This window comes from Oreochromis niloticus, linkage group LG2 (genome assembly GCF_001858045.2).
Source record: "Oreochromis niloticus isolate F11D_XX linkage group LG2, O_niloticus_UMD_NMBU, whole genome shotgun sequence".
NCBI lineage: Eukaryota > Metazoa > Chordata > Actinopteri > Cichliformes > Cichlidae > Oreochromis > Oreochromis niloticus.
Window position 1 is genome coordinate 10,348,692 of NC_031966.2, and position 21,595 is coordinate 10,370,286.

General features: G+C 39.2%; 1 protein-coding gene across 2 annotated transcripts; it reads left to right on the forward strand.

The window, feature by feature from the left end:
• The first annotated feature begins 887 nt into the window (after positions 1-887).
• Positions 888-18,129, forward strand: LOC102081693 (centrosomal protein of 63 kDa). 2 transcript variants are annotated; one of them, XM_013270278.3, is made up of 8 exons: positions 888-1,082; positions 3,150-3,307; positions 4,381-4,637; positions 6,182-6,269; positions 8,756-8,868; positions 11,069-11,218; positions 11,327-11,417; positions 17,875-18,129. In XM_013270278.3, exons 1-8 carry the CDS (start codon positions 986-988, stop codon positions 17,911-17,913), a joined length of 993 nt encoding a protein of 330 aa, XP_013125732.1. In that variant the 5' UTR covers positions 888-985; the 3' UTR covers positions 17,914-18,129. The 2 variants fall into 2 exon arrangements, with proteins under 2 accessions (XP_013125732.1, XP_025765750.1); XM_025909965.1 differs by having other exon boundaries at positions 11,330-11,417.
• The last annotated feature ends 3,466 nt before the right edge of the window (positions 18,130-21,595 follow it).

A 21,595-nucleotide genomic window follows, 5' to 3' on the forward strand; every position in this document is an offset into this window, starting at 1 on the left:
GGTTCTTAGAGGCAGTGTGTCTCCCTCTGGTGGCAGAAAAACTGGACCACAGGCTCGAGAGCAAACCACAGTCCCCTCTCGCTGCGTCCAGCTCTGTTATATAAAGCAAAAGAAACGATTTAGGAAAATAAAGACAAAGCGTCTCCTTTATAGACATATGAGCACCAATGAGCTGCGGCCTCACACCGCTGAAGGTAAATTTGTCCTACAAAGTTCAAGACTTCCTTTAGGTGACCTCAAATAAATGGAAAAGCTGTGTCTCACTTACAGAGAAGGCTTTTCCATGTTGTTTGTAAAGTAAATAACAGTCAGTGACCTAAACACGCTCACCTTCACCACGGATGCACAGTCCTCTGGATTTTTTACTTGCTAGCAACAAAATACTGAAAACATAGTGAGCTCATCTCCATGACAATGTATCAAACCTAAACCAACACATAAACACTTTAACACAGTACATTTGATAAAGCTCTAGATTTAATGCACATTCATGGGATTTTCTTTTATTAAACCTCTTATGCAGTCATATATAATAAAGCACTAACCTGAGGCTGATGCCATAAAGACTCCTGCCTGCTAGATACAACATGCCCGACTCCTTCAGCTCAGCCACTGCTTCAGGGGAGAACTTCACAACACAATTTGCATATAGCATAAGATCAGCCTTTTACTTTGTGCATGATGCAAACTTTAGTTTTCACTCTTTATTCAAGTAACAGGCCAGATGGCAAGAAAATCCACAGAGAGACACGGCAGCGGCACACCTCGCTTCCATGTTGTGACAACAGCAGCTTGTTTTAATGCTGAAACCTGCCCCTTGTAGGTGTGCACCAGGTAGGAGTCCTCTTTAAGACCTTCAGGTAAGGTTAAATATTGCGGGAAATGTGCACGCTATGTCCTCTCAGACCATGTGGGACACACCCGCCCTGCCCTGAGGATCATGGGAAGGCGGTTTTAGGTCTTTCAGGGAGCAGATGAGACACAGATGATCATGAGGCGGTTTTTCCGAGCACACCGGGACGAGGACTTCAGTCAGATCCAGTATCTGACGGCCAAGTGCACCCGCTTAGCTCATGACAAAGGTAAGTCACAAAGGTCAAGACGGGTTCAGTTGACTGTCAATCTCTTATCTACATGAAAACTGCTAGTTTACTACTAAGCAAAAAACCTCTTCTCCCTTCAGGAAGGCTATAATGTTGACTTCACTGAGGCGTTCGGATTATGGTCAACTAGTAGATCAGATCAGCACCACGCAATCTCTATACAGCTAACAACAGTTTAATTATCATGCTTTGCTACAAGTCAAAGTCCTGCACAGAAAATGTTGCTTAGTATAATTATGTGACTGTTGAAAATGGAAGTGCTGCTACTTACTTATGGATTCATGAGTTTTTAAAGATTGTTTTGTTTGTAAAAATACTAAAGGTAATAAAAAAATGCCCGTCACAAATGTCCATAGTTAGACTTTAAATCTGAAAAATAAAGTAATAATAATTTGAAAAATGCCAGTAAGTCTTGAAAAAAAGAAAGAAAAACTACATGAAACATAGCAAACATGTTTCAAAATATAAATTGATTAGCTTCAGTTTAGCTTAAGTTCTAAACTTAATTTAGCTTAATTTATAAAATGTATTAATTTTATTTTACGCTATGATAAAGAGCATACGCTGAGTGCATATTAATACATTCGGCATTCCATGGACACCATCTCTGTAAAATTTATAGGAACAGTCTGACCTGCTGTTTCATCTATTTATATGTAAATATCTCTTTATGTGCTGTTGCATTGTGTGTGAGTGAATTGGAATCCACTTCACCCAGAGTCAAATTTCCTGAATGGAAAAACACGCTTGCCAAATAAACATCAAATTCAATCGAAGGTCACAGTGTTGTTAGAAGAACCACACATGTTTTGCATGAAAAGAAATGCGTTCATCTTTACGCTGTCAAGTAAAATGTGATGAACTAAAACACTGATCTTTAGTGAAAACAGGCTTTATTGCAGAGTCGCTGCATTAGTTTTAGCCCGCTGTTCTTAATAAACAGAAAACAAGGTGCATGTTTCCTGCATCAGATTACACTTTAACAGAATCAACTTTATAGTCATTGTGCAACAGTTTCCAAGTCAATGCAGTCACATTTACAGAGTATCTGACTAGTGCAAAGTGCAAAAAATAAGTTTATTTATAGAAAGTTCTGGTATGTACAGTTTTCTTTAACATGTAATATAACTACAGTTTGTATTGTCTGTTTTTATTGCAATCTGGGTCAGTGTTGATCTACTTAAAGCCCATACTGAGTTACAATGCACATTTACCTTAAGGGTAGCGAGTGGTGACAGTGGTGTTATCTACTTTTTTAATTCAATTAAATTCCATGTTTCATTTTAATTTTATTCCATGTTATAAAATTAAAAAATATTGTAACAGGCTAAATCCTACATTAGTACTGATGTTAGTACTTGAGAGCATTTCTAGTTATGTGTTTATTGTTTTGGTAGAAAAAATCCGAACGTAAGTATTATACTCTAAAAAATGTGCTACGTTATAACTTTTTACTGCTTCTTAAACATATCACACACAAAAACAAGTACAAGCAAAACTAAAACAATCAGTGGTTAAATTTCACATCTTAACTTTGTTTTTAAATTTCAGTTATTTATATTTATTTATTCTTTAAGAAAATGTTAATCTTGAATAAAAAATAACTTGTTGCAGCAAAAACAAATTACTGAGCAGCTACATCAATAATGGTTTAAATATAGAACTTTTAAATAACTGAGCTAATTAAGTACTGACTGAATCAGTACTTTTTAGGGATCAGAAGTAGTCTATGCAGTACATTTTCAGCTTGATAAAACTGATGCATCCGTTTTTAAGCAAAATTTAGTTATTACATTAAGTGCATTAAGTATTATATTAGACACACTGGCAACTATTATACAACCTATAGAGAAGTTCTGATACACTGTCCATATTTTATTTTTAAAATATGAGCGATATCAGCGATTAATAACTTTGGAGTGATAAGCGTGAAGTGTCTGCAGTACAAAATTGACTTTTTAATATTTAGTGTTTAAGTAAAGTCAGCCACACAGTTACATCTATTGTGCACAGTTGAACTAACTCTTCTTGGTTTCGTGGCGGCAGCGGTGTTGGACAGAGAGTTTCTGGTGTCCCGAGAGAGGGAGAGAAGGCTGCAGAATGATCTGGAAGCTGTGACCGCCCGACTCCTCGAGCAAGACCAGCTCAATATGGAACTCAGGATGAACCAGACCCAACTCATCAGCAGGATCCAGCAGCAGCAGGTGGACCGATTATGATTTATCTGTTACATGTAGACAGAACAAGGCTGCCTGCTATAAATGTTCAATTTATATATTCAAAATAGATCAAATAGAGTAAGTTGCTAATAATTTACTAATAAATACAACTTAAAGTTGCAGTTTCAGTGTCTTTTACCTTCACATCTTACTTGCACAAAGCTCTGAGGTATCCGCTTTCAGTCGAATCTGTAATCACTGCCACTTCTCAGTAGTTCTTGTTCATTCATACGCTACTCATTTTACAGTGGAAGTGGAAATAAATTATATAAGTATTTGTTGGATTTTCCTATTGGTTGGTTTCTGTACAGAAATCTCTCTCTTTTAAATATATTGCTTCTAGTTTCAATATTCTTAAGATGTAGTGGATAAATACAGTCTATGAAATGAATATGAAACTTTCCATTTATCCACCATATCTGTACCTCTGACATCAACAAATCAGCTTATCTTTGCTGTCTGTTAGTTACACTGGAAATGTGTAAATGTGTTTGCATGTGGAAAATGCAGATGTTTTGGCATTGGTTACTTACAAACTGCATAAGTATGAGCTGCAAGAAGTAAGAGTTTTGAACCAAAGAGAGATTTCACTGAACTAAAGAAATCTAATGAGCATCAAAACAGCTTTCTTGTCATATTAATCTCCCTGGAACTTCTAAAATTAGTTTAAAGTTGTTTCAGCAGCTTATTAAAGTGGTCAGAAGGAATATTTTTCATGCTTTTAGAGACACAAGTAATTTTTCAGCAGGGCACAGCTCAGCATTTATCCCGTGTCTTACTTTAAGGCTGCACAGTAACAAATTATCAGCCCTCTTAGAGACGTCAGTGGTATTTGTTAGAGTTTTGGAGAGCTTGACTCCCTTACTTTCCCCTCAAAGACAGTATCAGGTTTGGGCTTGTCCCAAACTCTTTGACCTAAAGGTGTGTCTGATATCACTTATGCAGACTGTATTGGAGAATAGCATGTCTCCAGTGAGATTTGAAAAGGGTAGGAAGTGCTGAAGTGTTCATGTGAGCACATCTGCAGTATTCTCAGTATGTCCGTGTCTTCCCCGCAGGACCTGGTGAACCTGCTTCGGCAGCGCGTGGTCCTGCTAGTGGAGGCGAGCTCCCGGGATGCAGAGCTACTGCGGCAGGTCGGCGCAGAGCTGCTTTGCCTGCAGAGCTCTGAGGTGAAGCTGGAGGGCCTGGTGGAGGAGCTGCAGGCTGAGGCCCAACATAGAACTGAGGTGGCAGAAAATCTCCAGACAGAGCTGTATGCTGAGGCCCGGCACAGAGCTGCACTCACTGAGAGCCTCCACGCAGAGCTGCGCAGGTAAGTCTTCAGTCTCTCCGGTATAACAAAACACTGAATCATGTTTTCTTTCTTTACTTTACACAGTACAATTTGGTTTACGTTTACTTAGAAAAACTTGCAGAGATAAGCCGCAAAACACACAATGAGTTCATGTAATATAGGAATACATTTTTTTAAGAGATGATTTTTAAACTTTAAGTTAATATTCTGACACGCTCCAAAACTGCTCCAAAATTTAGACAACAGATGGGTTCTGAGACAGTAAAAACACCTCCTGATGTTTGATGAAGACAGTAGCTTTGCATCTTTTTCACACTGTTACATTTTTTTATGCCGTTTTTATAATTTAAGGTATCTATGTTATGTATTAACTTTTAAATCTCTTTGTGGCCATTTTGCATCTCCTGTGGATGTTTTGCATCTCTCTGTAACTGACATCAGCTAGTTCTGAAACAATTTATAAGTTTTGTGTCTCTTTGTGGTCATTTTGTTGCTCTTTATAACTGTTTTAAAACTCTTTGTTGTTATTTTTAGTAGAAATCATGGATTACTTTTTAACTTTATTTTCCTTTTGTGGTTGTCTGGAGTCATTTTTGCCATTTTTAACATTCTAACATTTGACTTCAGATGTCAGAGGCTCAGGACCTCACGACTACTCCGGGCTTTAAAGCTGTCATTATAATGCTGTGTTCTTACTTCGTATTCTAAACAAAAAAATGGACTAATCCACTAAATACTGTGGGTGGCACAGTGGTACAGTGGTTAGCACTGTCACCTCACAGCAAGAAGAGATTTAAACCCCGGCTGGGACCTTTCTGTGTGCAGTTTCCATTTTTTAAAATTGCATAGCTCTGGAGAAACTACCTTAAAACAGCCGCCTGTCCTCTGTATTGCTGAATTGTTAATGACTTGATTAAAACCTTATCGACATTAAACATACACAATGAACATTAACCCAGATAAGGCTGCAGACAGAAAAAGAAAAAACATTAAAACGGTTGACTTTTGATTACCATCTTGTGGAAACTGAAGCCAAGCAAAGCTGTCACGGGCTGCCCGGCACAGAGAAGAAAATTGTCTCAGACTGTTGTTTCAAGGCTGAATGAAAACATCGAGCCCGGACCCGAGACTTTAAATCAGCTGAAAAGTCCTCCGAGCAGCGGCGCGCTTCAGTCTGCTGACGTTAAATCCCTGCAGAGTGTCGGCTTAGTGTCAGAGTTTGTTATCACGTCATGACTCCAGAAATACAGATGAAAGAAATTTGGGCGTTCGCAGAGAGCAAAATATTTACCCTAAAACTTTTATCAAGACCAACACATTTCCTTATCTGATGGCTACAAAGAAATGAATAAATGGACTGTGAAAAAAATAAAATACATCTAAACACACTATGATAAGAGTGAGTATTTTAGTTACTTTAGTACTGTAAATTTTAAGTATGAGTGTTTATCTTACAGTACACTTTACATTGATTAAAGATCAAATAAAGTTAAACTGGCTACAAGCAGAGTTTAATGAGCTGACACAGGTAAATAAGATATTTTTCTATTTGTCATCAACAGTAAGACAGTGGAGCTGGAAAAGCTAGAAGAAACTAACAGGACGCTGACAGAAGAGCTGACGGATCTGCGCAGAACTTATCAGAAGGAGGTGAGAAGGAAGAGTTTAGGATTGACGTGGGTCAAAGCTCAGAGTTTACTGCATATAAATTCGAAACAAAAGGCTGAAGGTGTAATATTTGCGGCGCAAAGACGTAAAAAGTGTCTCTGAAAAGTCATGCAGAGACTGTACACAAAGGATGGACACAGCCACCGTGTTGTGAGGTCCTGTTTTGAACCATCAACTTTTTATGGTTCAAAACCATAAAAAGTCATCTTCATTCTTTGAAAGTAGATATCACAGGTGAGGGGGCAGTGAGGGGACGCTGCACACTCATGATGTTAGTAACACACAACAAGCTACTCATACCTTGCAAAACCTACCCTACTTTTAGTTCTCTTTATTGTGTAGCAGTTTACACATTTGCCAAATCCCTTTGGGGTTTGCGTCAGGAGGGGAGTCCGCTGTAAAAAATCTGAATACAGTACGTTTTATTGAAATCGGTGGTAAATGTGCAGGTCTATAGTTTGAATGTAAAACTACTTTAAAAGTAGTCGGCACTGTCTCTCCAGCCTGAGCTCCTTTGGTAATTTGTTCCACATTTGAGCAGCTTCACTATGTTCAGTTTTTGATGAGTAGTCCAGGATGAGCCAAACGGAGAGAGCTGCAGGGTTTGCACTGCGTCTGGAGATCTGATACGCGTCCTTACTGATGATTATGATTTATGGAAAAAGCAAAAGTATTTTAAAATGATTCTCTGCTGTGATCTGAGAACTGTAAGATAAACACTGCTGAAGAAACAAACTCATATCAGGCCTCTGAAGCACTAAAGTAAATACTGCTGTCGGTAAAAGCAAACTGTCCATTGCATCATAACAAAAAGTACACAGTGCTTTATTAAATTAATTGAATTTAAATCAAATAATAAAGGAGGCAAGAAGTTTCCTGTGTGAAAGTGTCCATGTGCTTGGACATTGTTGAGTGTGATCTTGTTTGGTATGCGCAAAGCCACAGGTTCAAATTCTGAATAAGCTTATCCTGATGTTATAAAGACGGTGGACCCACGCGGCAAGAATTTTAATTAAGTTAACATTTATTTAACAAAGTCAAACATTTTTGGCTTAAACAAAAAACTGTAAGACAATAAAAAAAGAACGTTGAGATGCTCATGGGTTTTGTCAGTTATGTTGATTATTTGTTTTTAACGATCGCCGGATAGTGTGTCACTTTGACTTATAAGATGACCTTATTGCATTTCCTTTCATAAAGGATGAGCCAGTGTTTCTTCTGGTCAAGCAGGTAATAAAGGAAGCATCAGAGCAACATTCCTTAGTTTGTAAAGAATCTGACCAGCTCTTATTATGGCTGCTACGCAGATACTCACGGGTCACTTCATTCAATTAGGAAAATTCAGAAAGTAAAGTAAAGTAATTTCCTTATTGAGGTAAGGGCAGTCAAGCATTTGTACCTGAAAGGTGCAGCATGCAGGCAAAACAAGGAGTATAGGGCTCAGGACCATCACATATAACATCAAAATCCTGTATTCTTGGACCCCTTAAAAAACCACCCTCTAAAACAACCTATTAGCTGTACATGATGGGAGAAATCTCAGCAGAAACACCGGAGGACACATCACTTCGTCAAGACAAATGCTGCTGGAAAAGAAAAAAAGTGTGCAATGCAAGACTTTGGCTAATGAGGAGGTTCAATAAAATCATCAGTTTGGTGATTGCAGTGCCAGTTTTGTCCAGCAGATGTCAGGATCAGACACTTACTTAAACACTGCTTTGGCCTTTTTTGGGTTCAAACACAAATAAAACTGTTGATGAGTGACAGAGCTTTAATGGATTTGCAGTGAACGGGGATTATTTCTCTACAGCCGGCTCCTCCAATCAGAAGTAATGGATTAACACTGTTTGTGCGGTCTCAGGTTAGTTCAGGTCAGTGTGGCAGCGTGCCAGCTGTGAATAATGATCTGCCGCTGGATTCCGAAAACCTCAGGGTTCAAATTTATGTACTCTGTCCAAATTTTAAAAACTACAACCACCCAAGTGAGAGCACTAATTCAGATGTTGCTGGCATTAGGTCTGCATTGGTGTGTGTCGGTGTGTTGGTGTGTGTTGGGTCCGGGCATTAGCGGAACATTCCTCATTTATTTACACTCGGCTTCAAAGACTCACTCCCGCATTGGCGTCTGCTTCATCCAGTCCATCAAACAGCAAACAATCCAGGTCTACAATTATCTTTCCTTTGAGACATCTTCACAAGGCCAAGAGAAGAGAACAACAGACTGCAGAGTCAGTGAGAAACTTAATGAGAACAATTATTTGCAGGGGATAAGGCCTGTAAATTATTGTGAAAGGCCTGGGAGCAGAAGATTAAGTCAGACTCCACTGGACCCGCTCATCTTTCCACATGACATGTCTTCTTTTCCTGATTTATATTTACACGCCCCCATCATAATTTTCTAATTTTGTTGTCTTGGTCACATCCTGGTTTTGGGAGAAATATATTTATTTATTTTTATTTTTTTTGAGGTGAGAGAACTGCAGCAGGAAAATGAGGGAAGCCTGAGGAAACTTCAGGAGACGGCAGAGCAGTTCGAGTGGCTCTGTCAGCAACAGCGTTACTGGATGTCTTGTGTGAAGAGGTGAGCGGGGTTCTTTTTTGTTTGTTTTTAAATATATCTCAGCTGTGTGTACCAAAAAACATAACAGGATCAGATTTTTAAAGTCTTTTTTGTCTGCACACATGCTCAAAGTTGATGTAAACGAAACCCTGAAAACCCCTTCTTGATATAAATAATGTGGTTCTGCATAGAAAATACATTTGTAAATGATTATTGGAAAGGAGACTTATCTACTTGCATTTTTATCTGACTGGAAGTGAGTAACGTTCTGATTTCTTATAATATACAAAGCATCTACCAGAGTTAATGCATGTCAAATGTGATTAAAATAAACAAGCAAACTATTCCAGTTGTTTAACTGACTGTCATTTACTCAGACACAATTATTTTTTATTTGTATAGAAATACTTGATTTATTCTAAACAGTGATTAAAGGTACTTTTTGCAATTACCCTCTGCAAATGTCATTAAACATTTCACCACAAGATGGCAGTGTTTTACCAGAAAGTTCTACTGTAGTTGTCCACCTAAAACACAACAAAAGTGTGATAGTAACAATAATTCTGTAAAATGTTGCATGTATATTGCTGTAATGGGTGTTTTTGGACTTAAATCAGATTAGACACTCAGTGCACCATCATGTGGATCAAAGTGGTATTACAAGAGAGCACAGCTCATCCTGATTTCTTGATATCACTGCAACACAATACAAAGACATGTAACATCATAGCTGTTGTTGAGAGATTTGGATGAATTTAAAAAGTTTTGACACTACTTTTTAAGCATTAACATCTTTGATCTGTCTGTTTTTTTGTGGCAGAACTACAAAGCTACCTAAAATTCCCATGGTGTGTTTTGGCCTTGTTATGATGTTACTGGTAGCACTGTGTTAGTATGAGCTACACGTACTCACTTAAGCAGACACAGAGGGACTTAATTTACTTTGTAGTCTGCTTTCTACCCATCTTATTTACTTTAACTCCGTCTTCACCATCTTCTCTGGGGAAAAAACTTCAAAATTCAATTCCCAACAAGCCTCTGACTGCATCTTTGTGCTGCAGGTTGGTTTGTCAGAGCTGAAAACAGCTGTCTGCACCAGCTGGAAACAGCAGTGAGGGTGCACCACAGCACATAAGCTGCTACAGGTTGTAAAACTGAAACAATATGCTTAAAGGTGCTAAAATGTTACAGACAAGAGATCTGGAAAGAATGGTGTTGCTTCCAAAAATGTCACAAAACCCCTTTTTTTTAAAGACTTTTATATGTCTCTTGTAATTAAAGAAAGACCAATTAAGTTGAGATAGAGGTCTGACAGCTGTATGTGGGTAGGATACCACTCATCGTCATGCATTTAGGTCACAGAAGTAACCATTAGTTTCTTGAAAAGTTAACTAACCAGCAATGTTTGTTCATCAGTCAGAAAGCTCTGCTAGAATCCCCGAAAGCCCTTCTAACACACTGGATGATATTTTTAAAGCATCTCCCATGTTTTGCCTTTATAACTGAAACAAGAAACATTGCAGCCTTAAGGAATCGCTTAAAACCTGTTTTCGTGAGTCACTAGATCAACTTTATAAAAAAATTTTTGATTGATGATTCTTGAAGAAAGTTAAGTGCTTTCAAACATCTCCCCTCTGTGACCCAAATGTTTCCTGTTAGTGTCCCAGCCTTAGGCCCCAGAATTCCTCACATTAAACTCTCCAAAAGATTAATACAGATTTCATGTTGAGGATAAGTTGGATCGTATGACAGTCTGTCAGGGGCAGGGTAAGAAACCGAATTGTATTATTCTTTGTTAGTCTGGTGTTTACATCAGAGGAATTTTGACTGAGAGCGTAAATTTGTATTTTTTTTCCATCTTTCACTTCAAATTGATAGATTACAAGCCCCACTCTAGAAATTTCTAATGCAATCAGTGCAGGTGCTGCACATAATTCATATTCTGGGCCCTGCTTAAGCACATTGCATTAGAATCACTGGCAAACTCGTATCCAAAGCAGCTAAAATTCAGAAAGCACACGGGGGTTCAACATCTTGCTTTAGGACATTTTTACATGTGGATAGGAAGGTCTGGAAATCAACCCTACAATTTATAACCCCCTCCTTCAGCCAGGCTTCATGCTGCTGCTGCTTCCTTTATAGATTGATTAGCAAATATTTAGAAATTCATGAGATTATGTACACTGTGCTTGAAGAGTTGCTGAGTTATCATATTCTACAGGTTCAAAGACTGCCTCATGGAGGAGAGAGAAGCTCTGCTGCGACAGGTCAGCAGGTTGGAAAAGAAAGCTGAGAAACTAAAGCGTTCACACGACGGCAGTCCAACACGGAGGCTTGTCTGCCCCCTTCAGGACGCCGAGAGCTGTGACAGGTAGTGATAGATGAACAGATTTAATGAGGAACTAGTTCATTATTGTCTGAGTGTCTTTTTCAACTTTTACTCACCTTATAACACATTTAAACTTCTCGTCTCTTAAAGCAGTATAACATCATGGGAGGCAGATGCAGTGACCAACCTGGAGTCTCAGGTGGAGAAGTCAAACGTGCTGTATGAAGAGCTCCTCGACCAGGTATCATTTTAAGTTTTTCTTCCTGAATGGTTTTCTTATCGACATTTGCTGCAGTTCCCGAAGAAGAAATCTTCTCACGGCAGCTTTAAAGGTTACTCAAAATGTCTCCACGCCTGTTCGGTCTCGTGAAATCTTTGATGACACGTGGAAACCTTGGAGGTGAAACATTAGACCTTCATTACAGTGCCAATATTCATTCGAGTATGGCTGCCAATCCCCAGAGGAGCTGCCGTGCTGTCAGTTCTTCCAGAAATTACAAGTGTGCTTTGGATAAATGTGTCTAACATTTCTGCTGTGGATCGTCTAAAGGGCACACTTTAAGGTACCTGTGTGGGTTGCGTAAAGCTCTGTTACTTCTCATGTGTGAAGCACGGCGGTGATTATCTTCTGTAATAATGTTATGACAAACTGAAGTTTCGTGGCAGCTCGAAGTTTCGTGAAAGAGAATTCAAATGCTTGTTGGCTCTCTTCGCGTGTCACTGCAGCCCTCAGATGAACCTTTATTTTAAGAAATCTGGTGGTGATCTCAGGACTGAAATAGAAGACATGAAAAAAGAGAGCTAGCATTCATCTGGATGTGACTGCCAGTCCCTGAAGGAATTGTCAAATATCCAGGAGACTCACAGAACCGCAGTCTAATAATTGATTTTTTCTTTTTTTACTTTTTATGGTTGAGTAGTCTTCAAGTAATCAGTGAGTAACCGCAGTGCGTTCCCCAAATAACCAAGATTACATACATACAGTTCTAGTGTCCTCTTCATGAAGAAACTGTGACAGTTGGGATAATATGTGCATGTAAATGTGTGCTTGTATTGCCACTTTTACATATATCCAAATTCATCGCTCAGAACACCAAGGAAGCTGACCTTTCTGATCTGATAATACACTGTAACTCAGCGTATTTCAACCCAAACCACCATCTCCTTCCTTGAATCCTTGTATTAGGACCCTTGTGGGGGCAGTCAGATGTACTGCCTCCTAGGTCAACAATCTCTGCTTAAACACTTCTGCATGGAACTGCAGAAAAAAGGCCCAATTTAATCATATAGATGGAGTTCTTGTTGGCTGCTAAACATAAAAGTAGGCTGTTTGAACAATCGGCTCGTGCTGTGCTTTCTTTGGGACACCTGAAACATCGTCTGTTTCCTTTGGCCTTAGAATTCACGAATCAGTCTGTATTTTCCCCCTTTTTTTCCCCCTCGAATGTCACCTCTATCTCTACAGCCATCTTTTCAGTGTTTCGAAATATTTGGATCAAAAACAAGAGCAGACTCGTGTTGAAATATTAGAAATCCAAACCATATTCATCTGGTCACAGCTGCCAGTCCGCTGTGGGCTCATTGCAGTGCCAGAGAGTTTTCCAAAAGACTCTGAACATTCATGTGCACTGAAGTATCATCAGTGTTTTTAAACATGGACACACGAATCTGTACAGCAGACTGCATGCATATAGGAGGACTAAATAAGCCAAAAAACAGAACATTGAAAAAATAACAGTCTGGGTAAAAACTGGATTTAAAAATATCCACTCAGCACATAAAGTGGAACCATTTAAAGTTTTAGAAAGTCACCCTGGAGGACTGCTTCCAATAATAACTGATGACAGTCGTTGACTTTTTAGGTCTTTGGAGAATCCAATAGTGAAACACATCTGAAAAAGTTGAGGTAGCATAACCAATGAAACAGATGAAAACAGATATAAATAAATTAGTTATGATTATAGGCTGTATCTAAAAGATGGTGTAGGCACAGTGACCTCACCCACTGATTTCTGGATTTTTCCATTTTGAAGCATCAACTTTAACGTTTTTGGTCACTGCCATGTTGTTTTTGTTTAAATGATGTTGTTGAACCATCTATGCTGTCTCCTTGTAACGTGAAGGGACAGCAGCTTTACTCCAAGCTCTTTCTGGATGTCTGAACTTATCCAGTCTCCAAGGTGGAGTCCAGACTAACTGCAGAGGAAGTCAGTTGCATCAAAGCATTGCATTCTCATAAATATGGTTACTGCACAGAAATCCAAAGTTTTTACCTGCTGGGTCAGACGCTCCTTTTATTAGTGTCTACAGTAACTTCTTACAAAGCTTCAAGCCAGTGAGCCATGTGACACAAAACTCCCCCCAAAATATATTCAGACCACAGGATGGCGTTCTAAATGCCACAGTAACATTAGGAAGAACAGTGGTCGGAGTCTGTAGCAAGAAAAGATGTTATTACAACTGTGTGCAATGAACTAGTGATCTTGTTGCCATTGAAATGGTTGCTCTTAAGATGGGAACCAGGTGTGCAACCACTCGCAATCAGTTGTTATCGTCAAACCGACTGTCTCACTGGTGTTTTATCACTGTCTTAACACACCAGAGTCCAACAAAACCTCATAGATTTGAAACAGAAATTCCTCCACAAATAGTGACATAGTTGACACAGAGCAACACGGCACAGGTGCTTGGTACCCTTGTATTTATACAAGAATATAACCACAATACAACTAAAACCAGTTTGGTCGAATATTGCAAACAAGTTGCATTCACTGACACAAACTCACTCAAACCTTCACCAGTCTGTTTTAGAGTGATTGTAGTCAGTCTGAGACAGACTGCGATTGACAATATCGCTATCGACAATAGTCACTTAGAGTCTGAGGATGATGCATGTTCAACCTCTGGGCGATCGGTTATTTGTCACAACTGCTTGAAAACTGGTCACAAAAGGTGAAAAAATTCAATGCAATCACCAAACAACGAGAGTTTTCCTGGTCTTGAGGAGATTGGTGTGCTGTTTTTACTCCAAGCAATTAACAGCTAGCAGTACCAAGCTTGGTTAGCACAGTTGTTCCCATAGATACACAGAGATAACGGCTAAGTAACAGAATAATAAAACATTAGAATGTTCTCATCAACACTTAAGTGTAAAGTTACTGAACAGTCTGTACCTCATAACAGGCTACAAGTTTGAGTTAGCTGGTGTCTTTATGTTCTCCTATTCTTTCTTCTCTTTCCTCCTCACCCTCCAACAAGTTGTTAAAGGGGAGTTCTTCTTTCCCACTACCTAATTTTTATGCACTGAAAGTTGCAGCTTAGTTTGTGACATGTTGATTGCATATTGGATTAAATCAAAGTATCAGTTTAGATTTTGTTAGTAGTTTTTAATTCTTTGTATAATCGTGGCTTTTATTATTTTATTTATACACATCCATAGTATGCTACACTCAGAACTTGGTACACTCAGTTTTCTGTTGTTGTTGCTGTGATGGCATTGATAGGGGCGTCACATTTGCTGAATTTTCTGAAATGTCTTTGATGCAAATCACTGAAAAGCTGAATTGAAAGAGGAGGATTCATATGTCTGACGTGTTGTGTTTGTTAAAATGTAAAATTCTGAGAGATAAGCTTAATGGGTTTATTTTCAAAGGCTAGTTGAAAGAATTGCCACCTCTTTCTACTAAATATGAATCTGGAGCGAGCAACTAGTTATCTTAGTATTCAGAACCGAAATACAAGGAAACAGACTAGTTTTGTGCAAAGGTAGCATAAATCTACCACTGGCTTTTAAGCTTACTAATTATTGTGTTTTATATTGTTTGTTTAATCTATAAAATAAACAGTGTGAAAATAACAAATATGTCATTACTGGGACGTTTTCCATCACTCAGCAGATTCTCCAGTGAGTCACTGCTCCAAGCCAAGAAAAGTCCTCCGCTTAATCCCCATAAAACCAGAACGTTATGTTTTTCCAGTTTAGTTTTTCCAGTCTTTATGCTAACTAACCATATTTCTCCTGAGTGTATTCATTTGAAGAGCAGTGTGCAGATAGTAGCAGCCTTGGGATTGTTTGAAAGGATTCTTTAAGAGTGACCAGTCTAATGTTTTAAAATCTTTGGATAAAAGAAGAATGCACAACTCAAGAGCAAAACAGACATTCAAAACAGTGATAGTCATGCGAGGATGGCTGCCAGTCCCCTGTGGACTTGCAGAACAGCCAGAACATTCATATAACTGATACTTCATGGGTACCAGAGCCTAATCAGTGTTTTATTTTTCTGTCTGCAGCATGCTTTAAAACGTTAGAGGGCTTTGAGGAACTTGAAGTTTCAAAGCCATTTTGCAATCAAACAGGAACCCCACGATGTCTCACAAAGAAGTCCTTCAGGAAGCGCTCACAAATCCTGACAGGACCTCAAACACTTCATCCTCCTGCAGGATTTTTATAGTGGAAGGTGTCTGCCTGGCCACTTTGGGGATTTTTCAAAGCCCTCACATCTTCAGAATGACAAGTTCAGTGTTTTAAAAAATGGGGATAAGAGGAAGCCTGACAGACAGAACATAAGGCTAATAATCGTGTGCGGATGGCTGCCAGTCCCCCAGATGAGCTGCCAGGCTGCCAGAGCCTTCAGAGGTGGCTGATATTTTTTGGGCTCTGCATTCGCATCAGACCTTTTCACTGTCTGTCTGTCTGTCTGTTGGCTGCACATGGCTTCCTCCCAAGCCATTCGAGTCCTTTTCCAAAGCAGCAAAGAGATGACTAATAATGACTGGAGGGAGGTGATTGCCAATAGCCTCTGTGCTTCATTCCCCTCACCTCTCACAGGCTCTGCAGTGCATTTCTTGGGATAATTATTCTGATTGAGTGCAGATGATGCAGAGTGTTTTTTTTTTTTTGCAGTCCCTGCTGAGCTGAGAGAGGGAAGAAATTTAGCTGGAGGAGCAGGGAGCACCGGAGTCATAGAGGAAACAGCCATGAAAAAACACATTACCAGCTCTGACATGATTTATACAAATGGGAGATTCACATTGTGTAGACATAAGTATTGTTAGATGACAGAGAGAGAGAAAAGGAGGACGCTTACTGTTCATTGGGCTGACATCTGCAGAGATAGAGAGATGTGCTATTTCAGACAGAATGGTGTCGCTGAAGTACAGGTGAATAAAAAAGTCTCAAATTCTTGGCTAAATATCAATATGAATCTTCTTCTAGTGTTTAGATTAAGTAACTCATTGAAAGGCCAATAAGTCTAACTCTGGTTCTCTGGGTAGATTTGGAAATATAGGAGAAGATACTCTGCCTTTGAAAAAATAAGAAACCCTTTTATATCAAAGTATAGCATCAACTCAGTTAAAATTCTGGGATATTGATCTGTTCAGTTGAATAACAGAGAGGATTCTTAATTAAATTCTGGTTCCTTTGTGTTAATTAAATTTACAACAGGTCCACTAGATGAGGAACGATGAGACAACCCGAAAACAGGAATGGTTTTACAGGTGGAGGTCACTGACCATTTTTTCCGATTGCTCAGTATCAATACGTCAGTACATGCCATTGCAAGGTTTGCTGTGTCTCCCAGCACAGTCTCAAGAGAGAGCATGGAATAGATTTCAGGAGACAGGCTGTTACTCTGGGAGTACTGAACAGGGCCGTACAAGATCCTTAACCAATCTGCAGGACCGGTATCTGCTTCTTTGTGCAAGGAGGAACAGGATGAGCACTGCCAGAGCCCTAAAAAATGACTCTCAGTGGGCCACTGGTGTGAAGGTCTCTGACCAAACATTCAGCCCTGTGCTCACTGGCTGATACCATATGGTCTGATTGGCATTCGCCACAGAATACCAGGTCCACCACTAGTGCCCTGTGCTTTTCTCAATGAGGGCAGCTTCACCTTGAAGATGTGACAGATATGAAAGGATCTGGAGAAGCTGTGGGGAACATTATGCTGCCTGTAACACTGTTCAGGGAGGGAGCACGGAGGGACGCACAGACCTCTGCAGGCTCAGCAACGGCATCCTGACTGTCATTAAATATCAGGGTGAAATCCTTGGCCCCACTATCAGACCATACACTGGTGCAGTGGGCCCTGGGCTTCCTCCCGATGTGTGACAAAGCCCGAGCTCATGAGGCAAAACTTTACAAGCAGATCCTGGAGGATGAAGGAATTGATACCACTGACCCCCACGCACATCTGACCTAAATCTAATAGAATGCCTCTGGGACATTATGCTTGTCCATCTGACGCACCAGATTGCACCTCAGACTATCAGGAGCTCAGTGATGCCCTGTCCAGATCAGGGAGGAGACACCATAGGAACAACTACTGAGTGCCATTTTGAGTTTTGACTTAAATTACAAAGTAGACTAACCTGTTATATGTAAAATCGTGTGTTTTGGAAAGCTGCAGAGAGCTTGCACTTTTTGCTATAATATATGCTGCTTGCAAGTAGATTTGCTTTTTACAATCTGTGGAGAATACACAGCACAGAGTTACGACAGCCACATTAACAGGAAAATACAGCTGGTTAAAATAGAAATATCCTTCAATCTCACTTTTAGCATTCATTTCCAGCCATCCTTTGACCTGTACTTACTTTCTTTGAGGTTTTTTTGTCACTCTCAATTCCCTTCTTGTGCACTCTTATGTTTATTGTCTTTGGTCATCTTCACTTACATTTTATTTTTCTGCCCTCAGGCAGGGAGCCCTATCAACGGATACCAAAAACCTCCATGAGGACAGAAGCCTGGATGTCTTTGCTTTCTTTTCTCACCTTCTGCAAGCCAGGAGATGCAATGTTTTATGTGTTTGTGGTTAGCTTACCTTCCAGTCATTGTTTTGAAAAACCAAACACCCTTGGAAAAACACACCCGTGAAGCCACACACGCATTGTTTTGTTTCCACTATTGTTCATTGTGATATATGACCGAATTAAAATACAATGTGCTCCTGTCCCGCTTTTGGTGTCACACATGCACATCACATGTGCCTCGAGTCTGTCTGGTCACATTTTTCAGTAATTGTCCATTGTTCAAACCTTGTAATCAACACCACTAACAAGAGCACAAGCACCTGCAAATGTTCTCTTTTGTTGTTTTGCCAATGAAACGTTGCAGGACAACCAGCAGCTGGCGTGCAGAGGAAGCAACAAATGTTCTTTTCAACAAAATGAAGCTATACTGATTATCCCCCCACTGGTACAGCTTGACTCTGATGATCAGATCTCTTCATTCATCAGTTTGCATGTGGCTCACATTAAACACAGTGACTCAGACGCTTTATCATATGTGAACCATATGATACACACATATTGCAAACGCAGTTTACACACGGTGAGCCAAGACTTTTAAAGTATGCATTGTGTCACACTACAAACATTACACTGCAATCAACATGAGGAGCTACACGTTTATTCAGGACTACAGCAAACTTTCAACATGCATAAGAAATCTTAACATCACTAAACCATTAATGACACTGGAACCATCATTATATTTCATCGGTGGTGCTGGGACAACATTTTTTTCTTTGCCCACCTTAAAGTTAGCATGACAGGGGTTCGTTTGACCAACAGTGGACAAGAAGGCCTGTGTGACTTAAGCTTTGACTCCATGATCAATAGGCTTTACACAAACTACACCACAGTCTCATAGCTTTAATGGCACGACCACCAAGCTCCTGCACTCAGTCCGATGATGCTGAATAGCAAACATTTGTTTGCAAATATCAAACATATCTAAAACTTTGGGTATGTTGCTACATTTTATGTCTAAATCTCACAACCAAAAACCTGCTGACTTCATGATGAGTGAACCATTACAGTTCTTACTGGTTTCAGGGCTTGATCCAGTATTTGAGGTAATCAGTTTTTAGCCTGGAAATATTGCTAATTCTCTATGTGAAATAAAAATAATGCATATATATATATGTTCATAACTTACATGATTAAGTTATGTTGGCCCATAGCCTATCAGATCATAAATTTACATGGTGTATTGCAGAGGAGAGATAGTTGGGCATTAACCTATGAACTTTGTTATAAAAATGAAATTCCACATTTCAGAACTGGAGGACATATTGCGACTAAATCACACCAGGACCACATTCATCTTAGAGCTCTGCCTTTGCTTCATTGTAAAACCCCCATATCGAAAGGTTTCTTGACTCTTTTGCTTAGTTGTTATGGTAACAAAGTGACAGAAAAGGCAGTGACTGAATTGGTAGTTTATGCTACCGTAGCATTCTTCCTTTTGCCAAATGAATGTTTGCTCTTTAAAAATGAATTAATAACAGGTTACAAGCCTGTCTGACAGCAAATAAAGCTCTTAACATCCACCTCAGTTCTATGAAGCAGAACTTTGTTTTGTCCAGGTAACTTTAGGGTAACCCTGGCTTTCCTGGTTCATTTCTTACCAGGGTACATTGGAGGTAACCTGCTTTGGAACATAACCTGTTCCAAATGATATTAATAACATCAGTGTCAATTAGAAACTGATGAAAAAGGTTAGCTTTATGGATAAAACAAATTAAAAAAAAAATCACAAATACTTATGCTAACCTTCAATTATATTTTTCTTTGTACATATTTGTGGGATATATATTATGTAATCTTTTTAGATGTACTTTGAATTCGAAAGGACCAAGACACATCTGGCAGTTAACAAAAGGCAGTACCAGTAACATATATAAATAAGATCTAAATTAATGCTTAAGGGTGTGTGTGTGTGTGTGTGTGAATAATGGATAACACTTTATACCTTTTAAGGAGATGTAATACGATTAACCTTCGAGACCGACCAAAACTTTTCACAAAACTTTTTAAGCAAATACTTTCTACTGACTCTTTATTTTTCAGTCTGAGGATTAGTTCAGCATCTTAGTCATCAACCAAAACACTGAATTTCATCACCTCTTCCTGTGTGATAATTAGACTACACACCAAAGTTAATCCTGCATATTGAGGTCGCTGTACACTGAGGCTGACTTTGCATGAAGTTGAATCACAGTCGTTGTGTTCTTCATTTACTCTCCTACTGATGCCAGATGGGTCACATATCTATTAAGCACCCAACAGCAGGGGAATGTGAGGATTTAAAGAGGAGTTTGATGGGTCATAAAAGTGTAAATATCTTCTAAGAAGTACCTTGAAAAAAACTAAAAGCAAAAACAGAAAGAAAAGAATCAACTCATAATAAAATGGCAGATTTTTTTTGTGAAATCACACTTACACTAAGTGGAGACACTGGAGTGAATACTGATGATGGTACTCATTACTCAGGCAATAATTAAAGTCTTTTTGTAATTTTAAAATTCTCCGCTCATCATGAAAGAATATTTATGAACACTTCAGCCAAGTTTTTTCTAGTATCCATGTGATAATAAGGCAGATTTCCATTTGAGGATCTTATCTGGTGGCATTCAAGGTCAAAGTTTCTCTTCATCCACTGGATGGCTTATAAATTTTGGACTTTTAACTGTGTACATTTTACAGCTATTCCTACTAATAAAAAACTCCTCCCATGGCCATTCATACTACACCAAAGTAACTAAGTAATAGAAACAATAATATGACAGAAAGGTTTAAAATTTCTACAGTAGATAGTGAAAACTCAGTTTTTCAATTTCAGGCTGGGTTTTTTTTTTTTTTAAGGCAATTTGACTTCAGTAACACAGGTTTAGAGACAGGTCAGTGACCCCCCTACTACCACCCGTTGCTAGGTAAAAATGTGGACTCCCTCAATGGTTGGCAAGTGGGTGCTGACAGTCGCGAAGGGAAATTAGTAGCAAAGTGATATACGGTGATTGCTTTGGTCACTAGCAGATTGCAGTGGTCACCTGCTTTTCGTTGTTTCCAAGAGTTGCAGATGAGTCAGAGTGTTAGAGGCAAACTGCAGGCGACCGCAGCAATGTGCAAGTGAACTCTCACGATTTTGTGTAGGGCAGATAGTGTGGAGAGAATGAAGTGGATCCAAATGCAGAAAACAGAGAGATGAAGGTGGATGTCTAACAGAAAGTGAGCCTTTATTGTTGGCTGCACAAAACACTACAAAACAAAAGGCAACAGGGAACTAAGATCAACAAACAAACAAACAAAAACTAAATGAGAAAAACTAAAGAAGAAACCTGAGACATAGAAATAGAAAAAAAAACAGGAATCGCAGAGGCAACACGGAGGAAGACATGCAGATGACGAGGAACATAGGAAAAACACACTATAAATGCAGAGGGCAACGAGGGAATATGTAACAGGAGGGAGACACAGCTGAACCTAATTAGATGAGATGAGACAGGGAGGAAGCAAAACAGAATACACTGACACAGGACACGGGACTGTCAAAGTAAAACAGGAAATACACGAACATCAAAACCAGGAACACTAGACGTAACACAAGGAAAGAGGGGGAGGCACAGTGACAAA